General features: G+C 56.8%; 1 protein-coding gene across 5 annotated transcripts in view; it reads left to right on the forward strand.

Moving 5' to 3' along the window:
- The first annotated feature begins 2,460 nt into the window (after positions 1 to 2,460).
- GRM4 (glutamate metabotropic receptor 4) overlaps positions 2,461 to 16,432 on the forward strand; it is a 125,241-nt gene continuing 111,269 nt past the window's right edge. For 3 of the 5 annotated variants that reach the window (XM_017853650.1, XM_017853653.1, XM_017853654.1), the window contains exons 1-2: positions 2,782 to 3,503; positions 14,655 to 15,535. In XM_017853650.1, coding sequence (XP_017709139.1) covers positions 15,017 to 15,535 — 519 coding nt within the window. In that variant the 5' untranslated portion in view covers positions 2,782 to 3,503; positions 14,655 to 15,016. Of the gene's footprint in view, positions 2,599 to 2,781; positions 3,504 to 14,654; positions 15,536 to 16,432 lie in introns of those variants that run through there. The other 2 variants (XM_017853651.1, XM_017853652.1) reach the window with 2 other exon arrangements.

Here is a 16,432-nt window from a genome sequence, read left to right on the forward strand (position 1 = left end):
GAATCAGGTCTTGGAGCAGCTGGCTCAGGCCAGGTCCCTTGAAGCGTGACTCCTTGAGGTCACTTCTGATTGCTTTTCTCCCACAGCTGTGGTCTCCTAGCTCCCCCAGGGCAGGGGATGCCACTGGAAGTTCTTTGAGGTGTGTGTGTTTGTCTCTGTGTGTGTGTTAGTCTATGTGTCTGTGTGTGTGTCTCTGTGTGTGTGTGAGTCTGTGTTTGGGTCTCTGAGTCTGTCTCCACGGCAAGTCAAGTCAGCCACGACCCAGCAGAGAGAACAAGAGTGAGAAGAGGGTGCCCCAGCTGGACAAGCGGGGGCCCACAGGTGAGGGCCACTGATGGAGCACTTGGCCACTGTGATGGTCTGGAGGCCTGGGGTGGTCAGGATGTTGCCTGGAAGAGCTAGGCCTCAGGCTGGGAACCTGCAAACTGGACGAGTCCACAGACTCAGCCATCTGCCAGCCAACAGTGTTTCTTTTTTTAACCCCTGAAAAATATAGCCTGCCTAGCCTTCTGCGACACAGCTGGTGGCGGGCGGGGGGTGGGGTAATTATGGCCAGAGTGAAAGCAACACTGAGGGGCAGGGGGTGGGGAGAGTGGCTGGGTTTGTTTTATCTCTCAATAAACCATGGCTCATGTTATCGTCACTGTAATTAGTTCATTCATTCATTCATTCATTCATTCAACAAAAGTATATTGAGGATTCTGTTAAAAATTTCAGTGGCTCCCACTTACGGGCGTCTAAGTACAGGACTAGGTGCTGCGCCTACATTATTTCATTCTGTTTTCATGAACACCTTGTAAGCAGGGCCCCAGGCACTAGTCCATATGGTACCTCTGAGAGGATCAGAAAAAGGAACCCCATCTTTTGGGCAGACACAGCCACAAGACAGGATGTGTCACTTGTCAAGACCAAGGCAGGCTGAATTTGAGCTGCCCTGAGCCCTCTCAACTGGGTGGCCTCTTGGCAGTGAACGATGCACGCCCCATACCTGCAGTTCTGCTTTGAGATTAGTGTCGTAATCCTTGTTCTACAGATAGGAAACTGAGGGCCTTGGGTAATGTGACCCACACACACACGTGACACAGTCAGATTTGAACCCAAGCAGGCTATTCCCAAGGACATGGCCTCTCCAGGAATAACTTGAGTTCCCTGCAAGCCCAGAGCAGTGCACACATGGCTGGGCAGAGCTGCTGGGCAGCAGGAACTTTCACAGCCTTTGCTTATATCTCTACAAAATGTGTGGTGCTGGGGTCCAAATGACCATGGGGCGCACCCCTCAAGGGCAGAATTGCGTTCAGTCATGTGTGTACATCTAGAGCTGGGAATGGAGCAGGACCTCAGTCAGTGTTGTTTTCATTAAAAAAAAAAAAAGCATGAATGAATGAACAATCTGGGTGCTTCTCTCAGAGACTTCAGACTGATTGGGTAAATGAGACATGTATTTGGGCCATTACATGGGACAGCAAAGAGAATGCAAGCTTTGCCAACATTTATTCACCCACCAAACAATCCTTGAGCTTATGCTACCGTTCAGGCATGGTGCCAGGCTCCATGGCCAAACGATGCTGAACGAGATGTGGTTTTGGCCTAGCATAGTCTGGAGCTCTGGAGGAGGTGGAGCCCGAGCAGGTCTTCAGGGAGGGGCAGGAGCATTGAAAAGGGGCAAGGAGGGAGAAAGAGCAGTCCCGTTGCAGGCGGTGGGGGGTCTGTCCCTGTTATTCCCAGACCCTCCCAGACATTCCCCTCACCTAATTTCCCCTGTAGAAATTAGGGTTGGGCTGTGAGGGTGGCAGAGTCCTGCCAGGCCTGAGCATCATCAAGCACAAGGTAGCACTTGGCAGATCAGCTGGGGGTCGAAGTACTGATGGGGAGGGAGGCCTCTGGCCAGCCTCTCCAGTTCTGCCGCCTTCTTCCCCCAGCTCCCTGGCACAGTGTTGTGCGCCCTCCCCAGGACAAGGACAGTCACACATCACGGCTCTAATTGAAGCCACTTCTGCAGTCTGGGGCGAGATGCTCTTGCAATCCTAAGAGGGCTGCAGTGGCTCCCTCACTTCCCCTGCTGCCTGCCTCTAACCAACTGAAAGTTTTCAAGCCCCCTCTGGGAGGGAGGCGAGCTGGCTCTATGGTTAGTTAAGGAATTCTTTCCGAGTCTCACTGCAGCCTGCCGACCAGGAGGCCACCTGTTACACTTTTGCCAACCAGTGCTGGAGGGAGACCAGCGGGTGCGGTGTTTCCCTAGCCTGGTGCGGTGTTTCCCTAGCCTGGTGGGGTTCTTAGGTGGTAAGGGGGCTCAGTGGAAAGTGTCCCCCGGACAGGCTGTGAGATCTGGGGCAAGTGGAATCACCTCACTGGGCCTTAGTTTCTCCCCTTATTATACACTTGCACCAGGAGCAGTGGGGTGTGCAAATGAACATGCCACATGGGGGCATACAACACGTGCGCGCGGATGTGTGAGGTTCCAGTGACGCACCAGGGTGGGAGTAGCGCGCCCCTCTGCGTCCCTGTGCTTTGCTGTACTTTTCTGGGTGTGTGTTGGGGAGGCTGTGTTCCTGACCCTCCCCCTCTGGGGTGAGAAGGGGTCCCTGCCATGTCCTCGGGGTAGGCGAGCTGGCAGGCGCACTGGGAGGAGGAAGGGGGGGCTTCCGGAAGAGGGCGCCGGTGGGGTGTGGTGGAAGGGGAGCTGCCAGCAGGGCGGGTGTGGAGGGGTGGCGGAGCGCCGCGAGAGCCCTGGCCTTCCGGAGGTGGAGGTGTGGGGTAGGGGGTGGGCTCCAGGTGCTCTCTCTTTAAAAGGCCGGCGGAAGCGCCGTGAGCCTGGCCGCCACTTTCAGCGCAAACTTGAGGGGCTGGGTTCGCGCCTCCTCTGGTGCAGCAGCGGCTGTGGGCGCCGGGGCCAGCGGCTGCGGCTCCCTCGCCCCCTTGCGCTCCCCGGCGCTCCCCGGCGCTCCCGCCCTCTCCCGCAGCCTCCCCTCTCAGCGCCTTCCTCGCTCTCTCGTCTCTCGCTCTCTCTCTCGCTCGCTCTCCAGTGCGCTCTCTAGCTCGCTCTCATTTTTTTTCCTGCTGCTGTTGCCGCTGCCGCGGCGCCGCCAGGCGCCCGCACCTCGGCGGGCTGCGCTCGCTGGTCGCTCCCGCTCCGCTCCCTTCCCAGCCGGGAGCTCTCGGCCAGACTCACTCCCCTTGCCGCCTCTCCCTCTCCTTCCGGCTCGGACGCCGGGCTCCGCCGCAGCAGGAGCAGGGGTTGCCGCCGATCCCCTCTCGCTTGCTTGCTTGCCGGAGCAGCAGCCGAACGCCGCGCGCTTGGCGGCGGCTCCGGCCGGGCGGCCGCCAGCTCATCCCTGCTGCGTCCCGGACTCCGGGTGGTTCCGCGGCGCGCCCGGTCCGCAGCGTCAGCGCCGCCCGCCGCGGCCCGGGCTCTGGGCACCGCGAGAACCGTGCCTCCGGCTGTCGCCTGCCTGCGCCCCCAGGGCTCCGACCCCTCGCCGCGGCTTAAACCTTGCTGGCGCGCGGTGAGTTGTGGCCCGAGGGGGACGGACAGAGGGGACCGTGCCCTCCGGCCTCCTGGGGCGAGGGCTGCGGCGGGGACATTGGGGCTTGGGGAGGTGGCCTCCGGCGAGCTCCCGCGCTTGGAGTGCCCCGAAGAGAGCCGGCGCCCCTGGAGCCCTAGGGGCCGGAGGGCTCGGGACCCGAACTAGAGGGTCTCCCCTTGGGGCTAAGGCAGGCTTTCCGGATGCCCCTGAGGGAGGGAATGGGGCAGAGGCTTTTTTTGCGGGCCCGGTGGAAAGTACTGCCTCTGCATACAGGGGCTTCCACAGGATAGAGGGTCGTGCCAGCTTTCAGGTGGGGGCGGCGGCATTAGCGTATCCCAGTCTGCGGAGAGGCAGGACAGGCGGGGGCGCGGGGCATTATTTGCACCTCTTCCCGGCAGTCTCCCGGTGAGAGGGCACCCAGCCTCGCGCGCCTGGGCTCCTTTCTCAGGCACCGCGTCCGGCTCCCGTGCCCGCCCCAGCGCCGCCTTCGCCACCGGCCGGAGCCCGGCAACCGCTTGCCCGTGGCCTCGGCGGGTTGTGGCGGTCTCCAGGGTCTGGGGTCTCCCCGCAGCCCCAGGACTTCAGGGTCAGGCTCTTTCCGGACACTCGTCCCTCCCCGGGACCCTGATGAACCCGCGCGTCTACGCGGCCGCCGGGCGAGAGGACCGGCCGTGGTCTCTGTGTGTGCATGTGTGTACGCGCGTGTATGCTGGGGGTCCCCGCTCCGGGGTCGGTCTTTCCCGGCTCTCGCAGGTGGGAGCCGTCTCCTCCCCGCGCGGGGGTGGGGCCGGGAGGTGGAGGCTCCGACTGTGAGAGGCGCCCCCGCACCAGGGCGGTCTGAGGCTGTTGTGCTGAGATGGGGCAGCAGCATTGGAGGCGGCAGGGAGTCCTGAGGCCCGAACGTACGAGCGCCCCCTGCCCCTAGGCCCCGAGTGACATCCCGCCCTCAGACTTTCAGTCCCTTTTGGAGGAGGCGCCTTGCTTCTTTCTCCCCTCCCGGCCCCTGGCGCGGGAGAACACGGCCTTTCCGGACACCAACTGAGCTAGGCTTGCCTAGCTGGGTGCCCGAAGCCACGTGTCTGTCAGAGCGGTGGCTGCCCCTGTGTCAATCTGGCAGAAAGCCCGAGGTGACAAGCAGGGAGGGGCGTGTGTGTTTCCATCATAGTCCCTCACCTTGTCCGTTATGGGGTGAGTGGGGGCCTAGGGCAGGCGGGGAGGCCAGTGCTCCCAGGGTCTCCATAGGGAGCACCCCATCCCACACCCTACCATTCTGCAGCGCTCAGCCTCCTGCCCCGGGGCCAGCCAATGGTGGACGTGAAGAATGCCCTCATTCCCATCTCCCCACACTCCCGGGATGTGTCCTGGGCTCGCTCCACTTTCCCCTGGATCCCAATGGGATGCTGGGCCTCAGACTGTGGGTCTGCATGCTCAGCTCCTCGGAGTCCAGAGGGGCCTCAGGGCCTTCTGACCTAAGGTAGGGGGAAGCTTCCATGAAGAGGGGAGGACTAGAGAGGCGTCTAGGCACTCCGGGGTGTGATCACCCACAGCGCAGGGGCCTCATCACCTGTTCTTGGCAGGCCCTGGGGACTGTTGAACCAGTCGTAGAAATGGGCCTGGCTGCGGTTGGAGCCTTGTCCCTCTCCCACTTCCTGGAAGGCCTCACCAGCCCTTAGTCAGATCCTGTCTTTGGGGTGGGGTGGGCGGGGGACTTTGAGGATGGTGCCTCCAAGCTTCTGCTCAGCCCTGGGCTGGACTTGATGTCTGCTTGTGAATTGGGTGGCCACTGTCTTCATGTTCCTCCAACTTCTGTCCTTTTACACATAAGCTTTTGCCTACCTGCCAATACCTTCACAGCTGTCAGGGACAAAAATACCCCAAAAGTTATCCCCTCGCACACCACACCTTAGCCACTTCAGGGACTACCCTTTCCAGGGGCATCTGCATTTAAGAGAGACGGGAGAGGAAGATGGCATTGCTTAACCCAAAGGAGTGCTCTACTCTACTCATGGATTCTCAGGCATTTTCAGGAGCCAGATATATTGCCGGGGTGGGGGGGTTGGGGAGGGGGGCGGCATGTAGCTCCTCACTAAGCACGGGTCCTGAGCAGGCGGAGGGGAGGTGGGAGCATGTCAGGAGTTGAGCTGCTTTCTGGGCCTCAGTGGCCTTGCGTAGGCCGCTCCTCCTACTCCCCTCCTCCCTCCTCCCCCGACCTGCGTCTGGGCGGCTTCATTCCGTTGGAGGCGTGACGTCTCTGGGAGGGAGCGCCTTGCACAGCGGCAGGCAGCCCGAGGTAGATGAGAGAGTGAGTGAGCAAATGAGTGAGACTGGGACTGAGCAGTGTGCTAGCCAGAAGGGTCAGAGGGCCAGGCTCAGGCCCAGAAGGGCTCTGCAGCCCCCACACACTTCCTAAGGGGTCCACAGTCCAGCGCCAGGATGTGTGGCCACACCCATACCCGCCCTGCTGCAGGGGGACAGCTGGCAGCAAAAGATGGGAGCAGAACCCACAGACTCCTGAACTGAATAATTACAGCCAATAGATGTGTCCTCTCTCCTAGACAAGTGTGGAGCTGGCAGCCTCTAATTACCACCCACCCCAAGATATCTGCCCACCCCACTGCCCTCCTCTGCTCGGCCTAGAACCCAGCTTTCCAGTGGGCAGGCCACACTGGCAGCCTGGGCAGCTGGGCCTGCTGGCTGCTGGCTCGAAGGTTATCTCACTTCTACAGAGTGGTGGCCGCCTTTGCCTCCTGAAGAAGGCATGCGGGGAGCCGGCATTGGAGCTCTGGCCCCACTCACTGGGGCTGCAGAAGGGCTGCTGGCTGTCTTGGCGGCCTAACGGGGCTTGCACTGCTGGGCAATGGGCCTGGAGCAGTGGACACCAGCTCTCTGTCGCTCCCACTCAGCCTGATGGCTCCTGGAAAGAACGGAGAGGGCTCATTTCCTTAAGTGTCACCTCTGCCCTAATTAGCAGGGGATTATAAAAAATTAAGTTAGAGGGTTTTGCTGCCTTTGGTCCTTGTAGAGTGCAGACTGCTTTTTCTGGGTCCTGCGAGCCGTCTATGTCTGTCCTCTGTCTGTGTACTGTCTCTGGCCTCCCTCTCCCTACTGCCTCCCAGATGAACCTGAGGCTGGTAGCTCCTCCTTCACAACCAATTCCTTCTTCCTGCCTGCCCTGGGGGCTTCTGCCTCGGTTTCCCACTTCTCCCCTCCACCTGGCTTGCCTTGCCTGAGCCTGCTCCTGGAAGGGAGGCATGTCAATGGAACTTGCTTAGAAGAGATGTAGCCTGCTAGCTAGCAGCCAGCCCACCCCATGGCCCTGCCCACCCCACCCCACCTCCTCACCTGCAGGCCTGAGAGACTGTTCCAGTCTGTCCATGTTTCTCTTGGCTCCCTGGAAAAACGAGCACCACAAGGATAGTAAAAATCACCCCTTAAATTAAAGCTGATGACTCCCGTCGAAATGTTTTATTATTAACCTCACCATTTAGCAATCTCGTGGCAGCAGTGAGGCATAAATATATGTGTACACACGTATATTAAATAAATTGGGGAACGCAGTGCATAATGACATTATCTGGACCTCATTCAATTAAGGTAGATATTATCTGTGGTAATTGGGAAATGCCAGCCCATGCCATTTGGGGCCGAGCCACGCTGACAGGCAGGCCGTGGTGTCTAGTTAAGGCTCTCAGTTCTCCCGAGAAGGCACTGGCCGCCCATTGGCTGTGATGACGGTGAGTCCCAGGAGAGCTTGGGCAGCTGCTCTCCCCGGGCTGGGCCACCAGCATGGGAATCAGGAGGTCTGGGTGCCACCCAGTCCTTCATACTCGGCCCTCCCAGCCACCCCTCTGTTCCTTAGGGTGACACAGGCTAGCCCCTGGATCTGTTTCCTGGTTGGGGGCATGACTTCTAGTAAAAACTCTGTCATTGCAACAGGGTTATTATTAGGTTTACATATAGAAATAAATATTGGAGACTCGACCTGATTCCTAAGCTTGTGGAGGGTGATTGCTTCTCAGGTGCCACTCACTGCCCCTTTTCAGTGCCTGACCTCGGTGCAGCTGAGGGATGGAAGTCTCCCCGCCAACCACAGTTATGTTCTTGCTGTGCAGTTTGGATGTTGATTGGGCTAAGCCAGTGACCCTAGCTTTCCAGGGCAGTGCTGGGTTGTTGAGGGGACAGGAAGAGGGAGGAGAGAGGAAGAAGCAGTATTAGTGGCAAAGCTTACAATAGTAACAGCTGCAAACAAAGCCACTTGCCCACTTGGGTCTTGTGCTGGAAAACTGGAGACGGTAGCATGTAGGGATGGGGAGGAGGGGCCTGGGGGTCTGTATGGTTGGGGCCTACTGGGGGGAGGAGATCCAGGCAAGCATGAGCCTGGTGGCTGGTCCCCTGGCTCTGGGAGAGGAGGAAGGTCAGGGTGGGGCATTTTCTAGGCTGAGCAGGGTGACCCAAGGGCTGATGAGATGTGCTTGCCTTGTCGGTGGGACTTGCTGCTGTGAGCTGCTGTGGCCTTTCCAGTTGGCTGTCCTTCTAGGTCTCAGGTTTCTCTGGTGATGAGTCCCTGCCTGTGCTGTGCTCAGACCCTTCCGTGGCTCCTCATTTCCCTGTCCACACTGTGGTCCATAAGGCACCTGTTGATCTTGTGTTCTGGACCGTCTCTGACATCGCATCAACCCTCTCCCCACTGCTCCCTGGTCACGTTGGCCTCCTTGCTCATCCTCGAACATCAGGTGCCCGGCCTGTGCCCACCTCAGGGCCTTTGCACTTGCTGTTCTTTCTCTTTGGAATCCTCTTCTCCCAGATGTTCACGTGGCTCATGCCTTTACTGCTTTTACTCTAGGATCAAATGCCATCTCCTCAGAGAAGCCTTCCCTGATTATTCTTTTCTAAAAAAAATCTTCTGGGTCATTCCCTGTCCCCTTACCTGCCTTATTTTTTGTCATATCCCCTGATCTCCTGAAGTTCCAGCTGTCTATGTGTTCATGTATTTGTTGTCTGTCCTGTGCCCACCCACTTTGGGACATGGGCTCCATGGGGCAGGCGTTTGTGTCTGTTTCACTCCCAATGTTTCCCCGGTGCCCACCCAGAGCAGGGCCTGGCGCACAGTGGGTGCTCAGAGCACCTTTGAATGTCACACTGTGGGACTGAATGGCTGTGGCAGAGGGGACTGTCTTCTGTGCTTGAGCACACAACAGAGATGTGAGAATTCAGTGCTAGGTCCGAGTGCCACTCTGGACTGGGCACACTGCTGCAGATCCCCTGTCCTGGGCTCTGCTCTGGGCAGGGACCTGGCTTTGCCTGGTCACTTACTGAGCCTTTCCTGTGTTCTGAATCTTGGGCTGGGCATGGGGGACATAGAGATGAGGGCAGTGCTGTCCATGCAGTCCTTTAATGTGCTCCCAGCCTCGTCATTGTTAACACGAGAGAGGTTCTGTGTTGTGTCATTAACTGCGGAGGAAGGAGATAACAAGAATTGTAATAATCAGGTCAGGCTTCCTGGAGGAGGAAGGATATCAGCTGCTTCTTGAAGGGAGAGCTTCACAGAGAGGAGGCTGGAGGGAATCGTAGGGAGAATGCAGGGGCAATGGATTTAAAGTTTTCTGCACCAAGTTTACACTAGCATTAGGCAAAAGAATTACTCCCTCCTGCCCTCCCTCCCTGCTCTCCTCTGGGGCATCCCCCATGCCCATCACAGAGACAGTCGCCTCTGAATCAGGGCCCTGTTGTTTTGGCAGAACAGGGAGGGACAGCTTGTGGAGTGGGGTCTGGGGTTTCTGGCATCAGGAGGCTTCCTGGTTCAGGCTGGTGAGCTGGAGCAGCTCAGCGGGGAGGGAAAGGGAAGAGGATTGGGGCTAGACCCCCACAGTGCCCTTCTTCTTGCTCTTAGCTCTTAGCACGTGGCTGTGGCCATTCTGGCTGACTGCCTGGGAGCAGGGCTTCTCTTTAGGCAGAATAAAGCCCCAGCTGGCCTTGGGTGGGTTGAAGGTTCCAAGATGCCTTCTCATAGCTCAATCAATCCTTAGTTTCCCTGCCTGAAACTATGCCTCACATTCCACCATTAGAATCATTCCTGTGGGTTAAAGAATTGCTTATGGAAGGGGCCTTAAACACAGAAATAGATTACTTGAACGAGAGGCCCAGAAATCATTTGGCTCACATCACATCATTCATTCACTTCCACGAAGCCTGCTGGGGATGCCAGGCTCTGTGCAGGGCTGGGCTGCAGAGGTCAGCACGAACAGGGCTGTGCTGCTAGGATTTGAAGCGTTAACTGGTTATCCCCCTACCCCATACAGTATGGCTGGCAGGGGTGGCACAGTTCTGACAGTTCTGACGACTGATTCCTGTCCTGTCCTACAAACCACACCTCTGCCCAGCCAGTGGGGGCCCAGAGGGATGGCAGAGGGGTCACAGTGGTGAGGGGAGGGGAGAGACCTCCAGTTCTCCCTCATTTCCCCTTTGGGACAGTGGCGCTGCCATCCCCTTTCTGGGAGATGTGGTATGTGGGCGATGAGGCATCTAAACAGCTCGGGAATTGAAACCAGACTCCACACAGCCATTCACAATTCTCAGCACTCCTGAGCACCTGGGCTGGGTGGGCCCTGCAGAGGCAAAGGTGAATGGAGATGAAGGAAGTGCGGGTGGGAACACAGAGGAGGTTGGGAGCTGAGAGGAAGGTGGGAGGGAGCTCTTGGCCTGGCTCTTTTTGCCGAACCCCAAGGGGCTCAGGCCTGAGTCCCCAAGCCCCTTTCCTATGGGAGCTGACCCTCAGAAGGCCAAGAGCAGGAGCCAGGGGCTCTGGCAATGACCCTGACTCTGGGGAGCAAAGGACAAGGTTGTTCCCTCTATTTGCCCTTTATTCTGGTGTTTGGATTTTATTCTATTTTCTTAGTTTTGGAAGAATAAAAGGAAACTCAGTGAAAAATAATTGGGGGTTTGGTAAATCACAGCAGTTCTCTTCGGATCTGGTTGTTGTTTTGTGGTTTGTGGTTCTTTCTGGCTTGGACCCTGGATGCAGGGGGAAGGATTGAAGTTGGAAAAGCATGAAGATCCCGCTTGTTAATATTATACTAAGAAGTGGGCTGGGGCAAAGTGGCTGACATCTGTATTCCCAGTACTTTGGGAGGCTGAGGCTGGAGGATCGCTTGAGCTCAGGAGTTCAAGACCAGCCTGGGCAAGCAACATAGTGAGATGTCATCTCTACAAAAAAAAAAAAAAAAAAAAAAAAGAAAAAATTACCAGGGCATGGTGGTGCATTCCTGTAGTCCCAGCTACTCAGGAGGCTGAGGTGGGAGGATCTCTTGAGCCTGAGAGGTCGAGGCTGCAGTGAGCCATGTTTGCACCACTGCACTCCAGCCTAGGCAACAGAGTGAGACCCTGTCTCAAAAAAAAAAAAAAAAAAAAAAAATGGGAGCGGGGACTTAGAAGTGGCCACAAGGCAGGTTCCTGGAGTCCCTGCACAAAAGCCCTAGATATCAGAGAGGTCCCAGCTGGGATGTGTGGGGACTCCCCCATCCCCCTTACTCTGACTGTTGGTGGAGGAAAGGGATAGCCTGCAGCTCTCCCCAACCAGCTCCCCTCACATCCCGATTCACTGGAAAGAATGTTCTGGAAAACAGTGTTGGCCTGAGAGCTATTGCTGTGTGGAGGTGACCCAGTCGCTCTCATCCCTGCCCCTCAGGGCTCTCATTCCTCCATGCCTGGCTCTGTCGTCTCCTGGAGCCAAGGAACCTAGTGGAGCCAGAGAAGAGGAGAGAGACTGGGAGAGGGTGGTGGGGAAGGGAGAGGGAAAGGAAAGGGGAAAGAGGCCTGTCTGGGAGTAGGGCCCACACTGGCTTGGACTCAGTCATCCCGGCAATTTTACCTGGGGAAGGATGCCCCTAATTGACCCAGGCTTGAGCTCTCCTGGCTATTTTGGAATTGGCGGGGGAGTGTCTGAAAACTGGGCAAAGGACTTTAAAGAAGGACCCCTTGTATGTGCCCCCAGCTCCCACCTCTGCAGAAGGAAGCAGGCCCTGCCGGGGAAGGGAGCATCCGCCTGGCCCCCACCCCAACCCACCCCACCACACCCAGCCTCTGCTCTCAGTGGCTTCTTTCACTCATGGGGTATTTTTACTTTTCCCTTGTTCCTGTTACATGATCAAAGGAGGGAGGGGAAGCTAAAAGAGGCAGTGGCTTGCCCAGTTCTCTGGAGAAGCTCAGGAAAGGCAGGCCTGGTGGGACTGAGGGGTGGACAGGGACCTGTGGGCAGGGGCTGGGACCCAGTCCTGTGGGAGGGAGGTCTCGCAGGGGATCTGACCAGCTTGGGGCTCCAGGCTCTTGATTCTAATCTGCGGGTGTTTGCCTTTCTCCTCTTGGAGGCCTCCTTCCCCCATGGCATCTGCCCTTCCCCGTGTGTGTATGTATATGTGTGTGTGTGTGTGTGTATGCGTGTGTGCGCGTGTGCGCACGTACTGCTCAGCCCAGACGTGCTTTGGCCTCAAGGAGAAGCCTGTGTGAGCCCTCACGAAGGATCTGGAAGCCTGAGCAGGGCCTGACTGTCAAAAGCTGCTGTGTACTGGTCTCCCAGCCTGAATCTGCCCTGCTGTAGCCCCGGCACACAGCCTGTCATGATGCCAAAAATCCCTCCGTTTGAAATTCATGGAAACCGATCGTAAACTCACAGGACGTTAGAACTGGCAAGGCCTGAGAGATCCTCTGGGCCAACACAGAGGAGCAGCCAGGGGCACAGGCAGCCTGCACAAGCTCTGTGCCCCTGGCTAGATGTCGCTTAAGCACTTGGTGCCTTGCCTTCCTCATCTGTGAGATAGGGATAAAAATACCATGTAGCTCATAGGGATGTGGGGATTACATGAGAAAATGTAGGTAAAGCACTTAGAACAGTGCTTGGCACATGGCAGTGGTTATCATTTGCTGTGATTTCTCCACAGGACACCGTCGGCATTTCGACAGGATGGTGTTTAACTGTGCAGGCTCTCCCACCCACAGCTGGCCAGTTAGCATCTGTGCCCCCTGCCTGCATACAGGCTAGTAGCTGACTCCCCTCCATCATTGCAGCAACTAAAAATATGTCAGCAGGGACAGTATGGCCCCCAGATTGGATTCTACTCCAACGCACCCATTTTACAGCTTTTCCTGAGAGCTAGCAGGGATGCGCCTTATCACTAGCTACTGCAGCAGGACCGTAAGATTCATCTATGGCTCTTCTGGTTTCTCTTCTGAATTACCTGGTACTGGCATTAGCAACTCATACCCCACCTCCTTTCACTCTCCATAGCCATCTAGGACAGAGATCTGGTAAACTCATTCACAGGAAGGCATGAGTGATGATGAAAGCTCCATACAGGTGCAGCTCCCCACTTTGTATTTTAATGGCTCTTAAGCCTTCCCCAAAGCACTGGCCTTGGGCCCAGTCCTAGGTCCCCAGCTCCTGGCTCCAGGGGAGAGGGTAGTATTGTGAAACTTCCTGTCAGCTTTGCTGGGGCTTCCCCATGTGGCTGATGTGGCTTCCAGTCCTGGATGCATCTTGGTTCACTGTGTGACTCTGGGAGAATTATGTGATACCTCTGGGCTACCGGTTCACCTGCAGCATGGGGCCAGGGAGAATTAGTAGCCATATTCTTGGTTTCCGAGGAGGTAATGCGAAGGGAGCATTTTGAGGAAGGGGTGAAATGTGAAATGAGGGTCTAGAAGGCTGGAGAAGCTTAAGAGCTGAGGCTGGACTCTGGGGGCACTGCAGCTTCCTTCCCTCCCCTTGGCCCAGAACTGGAGCAGTCAGGCCTCTGTAGGGGGAATGACAGGTGGGGGAGGGATGACCCTGAGACCACTGTTTGGTCTTGATGGAGGGACCACATCTCTGGGGAAGCCTCTCAATCCCAACACAAGCTCCTCTTCCAACTGCTTGGGGAAACTGAGGCACAGAATGGACAAGTGACTTGCTGGTTTTCATTTGCCAAACCCCTGGGGAAGGGGGCCTTGGGTTTGGCCCCCAGCCAAGTCCTGACTCAGCTTCCATCTCTTCTCTCTGTGGTCTCCAAAGTGGTGGGGAGGGAGGTTGCTGGCTTTGAGTGGGGAGGCTGGGGTAAGGGAAGGAACCCCCAGGGGAAATTAGCCCAAATTAGCAGTGAGAATGAGGAAGGGCTGGTGTTCTCTTCTCTACCCTTGCAGATAAATATTTAATCACAACAACAATAATAATGATGATGATCTTAATAATGTGCAGTAGCTCAGGCCGTAACCCGAGCCCCGCTCTCAGAGGGAGGAAGTGGGGTGGGGAGAAAGAGCAGTGGAGAAATGGAGAGATGAAGAAAGTCAGGAGAGGGAGGGAGGGAGGGAGGACGAATGTGCAAGCTGAGTGGAGGCCTGCTCCTCATGCAGGGGCTGCTGGCTTTCCCCTGCTCTGCCTGGGGTAGCTGTGTAGCTGGGGTGGAAGCAGGAGAGTGCAGGGTTCACCTTGCGCTCCCTGATTCAGGATGAAAATCCAGAACCCTCACAGCCTCAGCTCCTCCCTGGTCTTCCCTTGGCCCAGCCTACACCACTACATTCCAGGATGATTTCTTGAGGGGGCCTTATTTGTGTTCCTGGGTCTCTGAGTCCCTGAAGAGCCAAAGTGTCTTGGGTTCCAGAGCTGAGAGCAGGGAAGCTGGGCTGTAGTAGGCATTGTCCAAGCTTTATCTGAGCTTGTAATTAAACTGCATACTCCCTGTGTGATTCAGGCAAAATGCTCTCCTGCTGTGGGCCTCAGTTTCCTCATCTTTGTAATGGGATTGGGCCCATAGGACCTGTTTCTTGCTCTCCTTCATGTGGGTGTGTTGAGGAAGGCCCCTCTTTCTCCCAAGCCAGTTCGAGGCTGTTCCTGGGGCGTGTGCTCTCTGATGCCCGGGCTACTGATGGCAGTGGGTACAGGCCTTAGGAAGCTTCAAACATGACCTAATTTCTGCCCTACACTCTCCCATTTAAGCCAGAGTTGAGCAACGGCGGAGAGAAAACCAAGTTCAGGAGATTTATGGAGTCTTTGGCGATAACCTCTAGCATTTCCTTCTCTCGGGCTGGTGATGAGAGATGAGACTAGCTCATGTCTTCTTTGGGCTTCTGTTTGATACTCTGTCTCTCTTTTCCCCTTCTAAGGTTGGTAGGAGGAGAGGATTGGAGCTGTTTTCTCCTTGATGCCAAGATACGCCAAGCTAGGAGCACTCTGCCCTTTCCACAGTCATCCACCGAGAACAGGCCTGCAGGACGGGACAAGGATCAGAGCCTTCCTGCAACCCCGGCCACTGTCTGCTGTCTGTGGGCCTGGACTGTGTGGGCAACTGCGCTTGGCCCGAGTGACAAGGAGGTGGGAGAGGGTGTAGCATGGGCTATGCGGTTGGCTGCCCTCAGTCCTCCTGCTGCTGAAGCTGCCCTGCCCATGCCCACCCAGGCCGTGGGGCCAGGGGCCTGCCAGGGCTAGGAGTGGGCCTGCCATTCATGGGTCTCTAGGGATTTCCGAGATGCCTGGGAAGAGAGGCTTGGGCTGGTGGTGGGCCCGGCTGCCCCTTTGCCTGCTCCTCAGCCTTTACGGTCCCTGGATGCCTTCCTCCCTGGGGAAGCCCAAAGGCCACCCTCACATGAATTCCATCCGCATAGATGGGGACATCACACTGGGAGGCCTGTTCCCAGTGCATGGCCGGGGCTCAGAGGGCAAGGCCTGTGGAGAACTTAAGAAGGAAAAGGGCATCCACCGACTGGAGGCCATGCTCTTCGCCCTGGATCGCATTAACAACGACCCGGACCTGCTGCCCAACATCACGCTGGGCGCCCGCATTCTGGACACCTGCTCCAGGGACACCCATGCCCTCGAGCAGTCACTGACCTTTGTGCAGGCGCTCATCGAGAAGGATGGCACGGAGGTCCGCTGTGGCAGTGGCGGCCCACCCATCATCACCAAGCCTGAACGCGTGGTGGGTGTCATCGGTGCTTCAGGGAGCTCGGTCTCCATCATGGTGGCCAACATCCTTCGCCTCTTCAAGGTCAGTGCCTTGGTTGGTCCCCTGAGGTGCTCTTCCCCCACCGGTCTCTGCCTGCCACACCCCAGGGTGCCAGGCCTGGCCGACCAGCCCCTTTTTCCTCCTCTTTTCCTCACTCCAAGGGACAGTTTTTTCCTCAGAGCAGTTTCTGAGAATTTGGGGCAGCTCTTCCTGGTTTCAGTATGTTATCTTGTGGTCTTAGCATAGGCACAGCAGAGTGAAAGGCATCGGGACCCAGCCTTGTGGCGCTGACCGAGGTGCTGAAACAGCACCTGCCGCTGGAGGCTTGGTGAGCAACTCCACTCCTGTCCAGGGAATTCTGCACCAGGAGGGAAAAGGATGTTCTGGAGAACGACAGAAGGGAGGAGGAGATAGGTAGACAAACAGATAAAAAGATAGGCAGGCGGATAGACAGAAAGGCAGACAGACAGATAAGAAGAAAGGAAATATGAATGCTGGAGATTGCCAGGGAGAAAAAGCAAGACTTTTGTTTTGACATTGTTTTCATATAATTGCAATTCCCAAGAAAGATATGTTTTTCTTCTGGGTAGTTGAGGAAGCCCCCTGTGGCCCTCCTGTCCCACCCGAGATTATGGTTGGAGAATGTGTCCTCATTTTTTGGATGGGGTGTGGAGCTGCTGAGCCTGCAGAGAATGCAGATGAGGACAGGAAAACTGAGGCCTGAGAGAGTAGGCGGTCTCTGTTTCTGGTGCCCTGGGCCCTGAACCAAGCTTCCCTCTGTGATTTCCTTCCTTCTGCCCTTCTTCCCTGCACACCTTTCTCCCTTTCCTTCTGGAATCCCTCCCAGCCCCCTCCTTGCCGCCTCCTTTCCTCTCTTCCTGGGGCAAGAGCTGCTGATTTGCAATTCAATTGGAGCCAAGTGCTTCGCTAAGCTGCTAA

The sequence above is a fragment of the Rhinopithecus bieti genome, unplaced genomic scaffold, assembly GCF_001698545.2.
Source record: "Rhinopithecus bieti isolate Rb0 unplaced genomic scaffold, ASM169854v2 scaffold_36553, whole genome shotgun sequence".
Classification (NCBI taxonomy): Eukaryota; Metazoa; Chordata; class Mammalia; order Primates; family Cercopithecidae; genus Rhinopithecus; species Rhinopithecus bieti.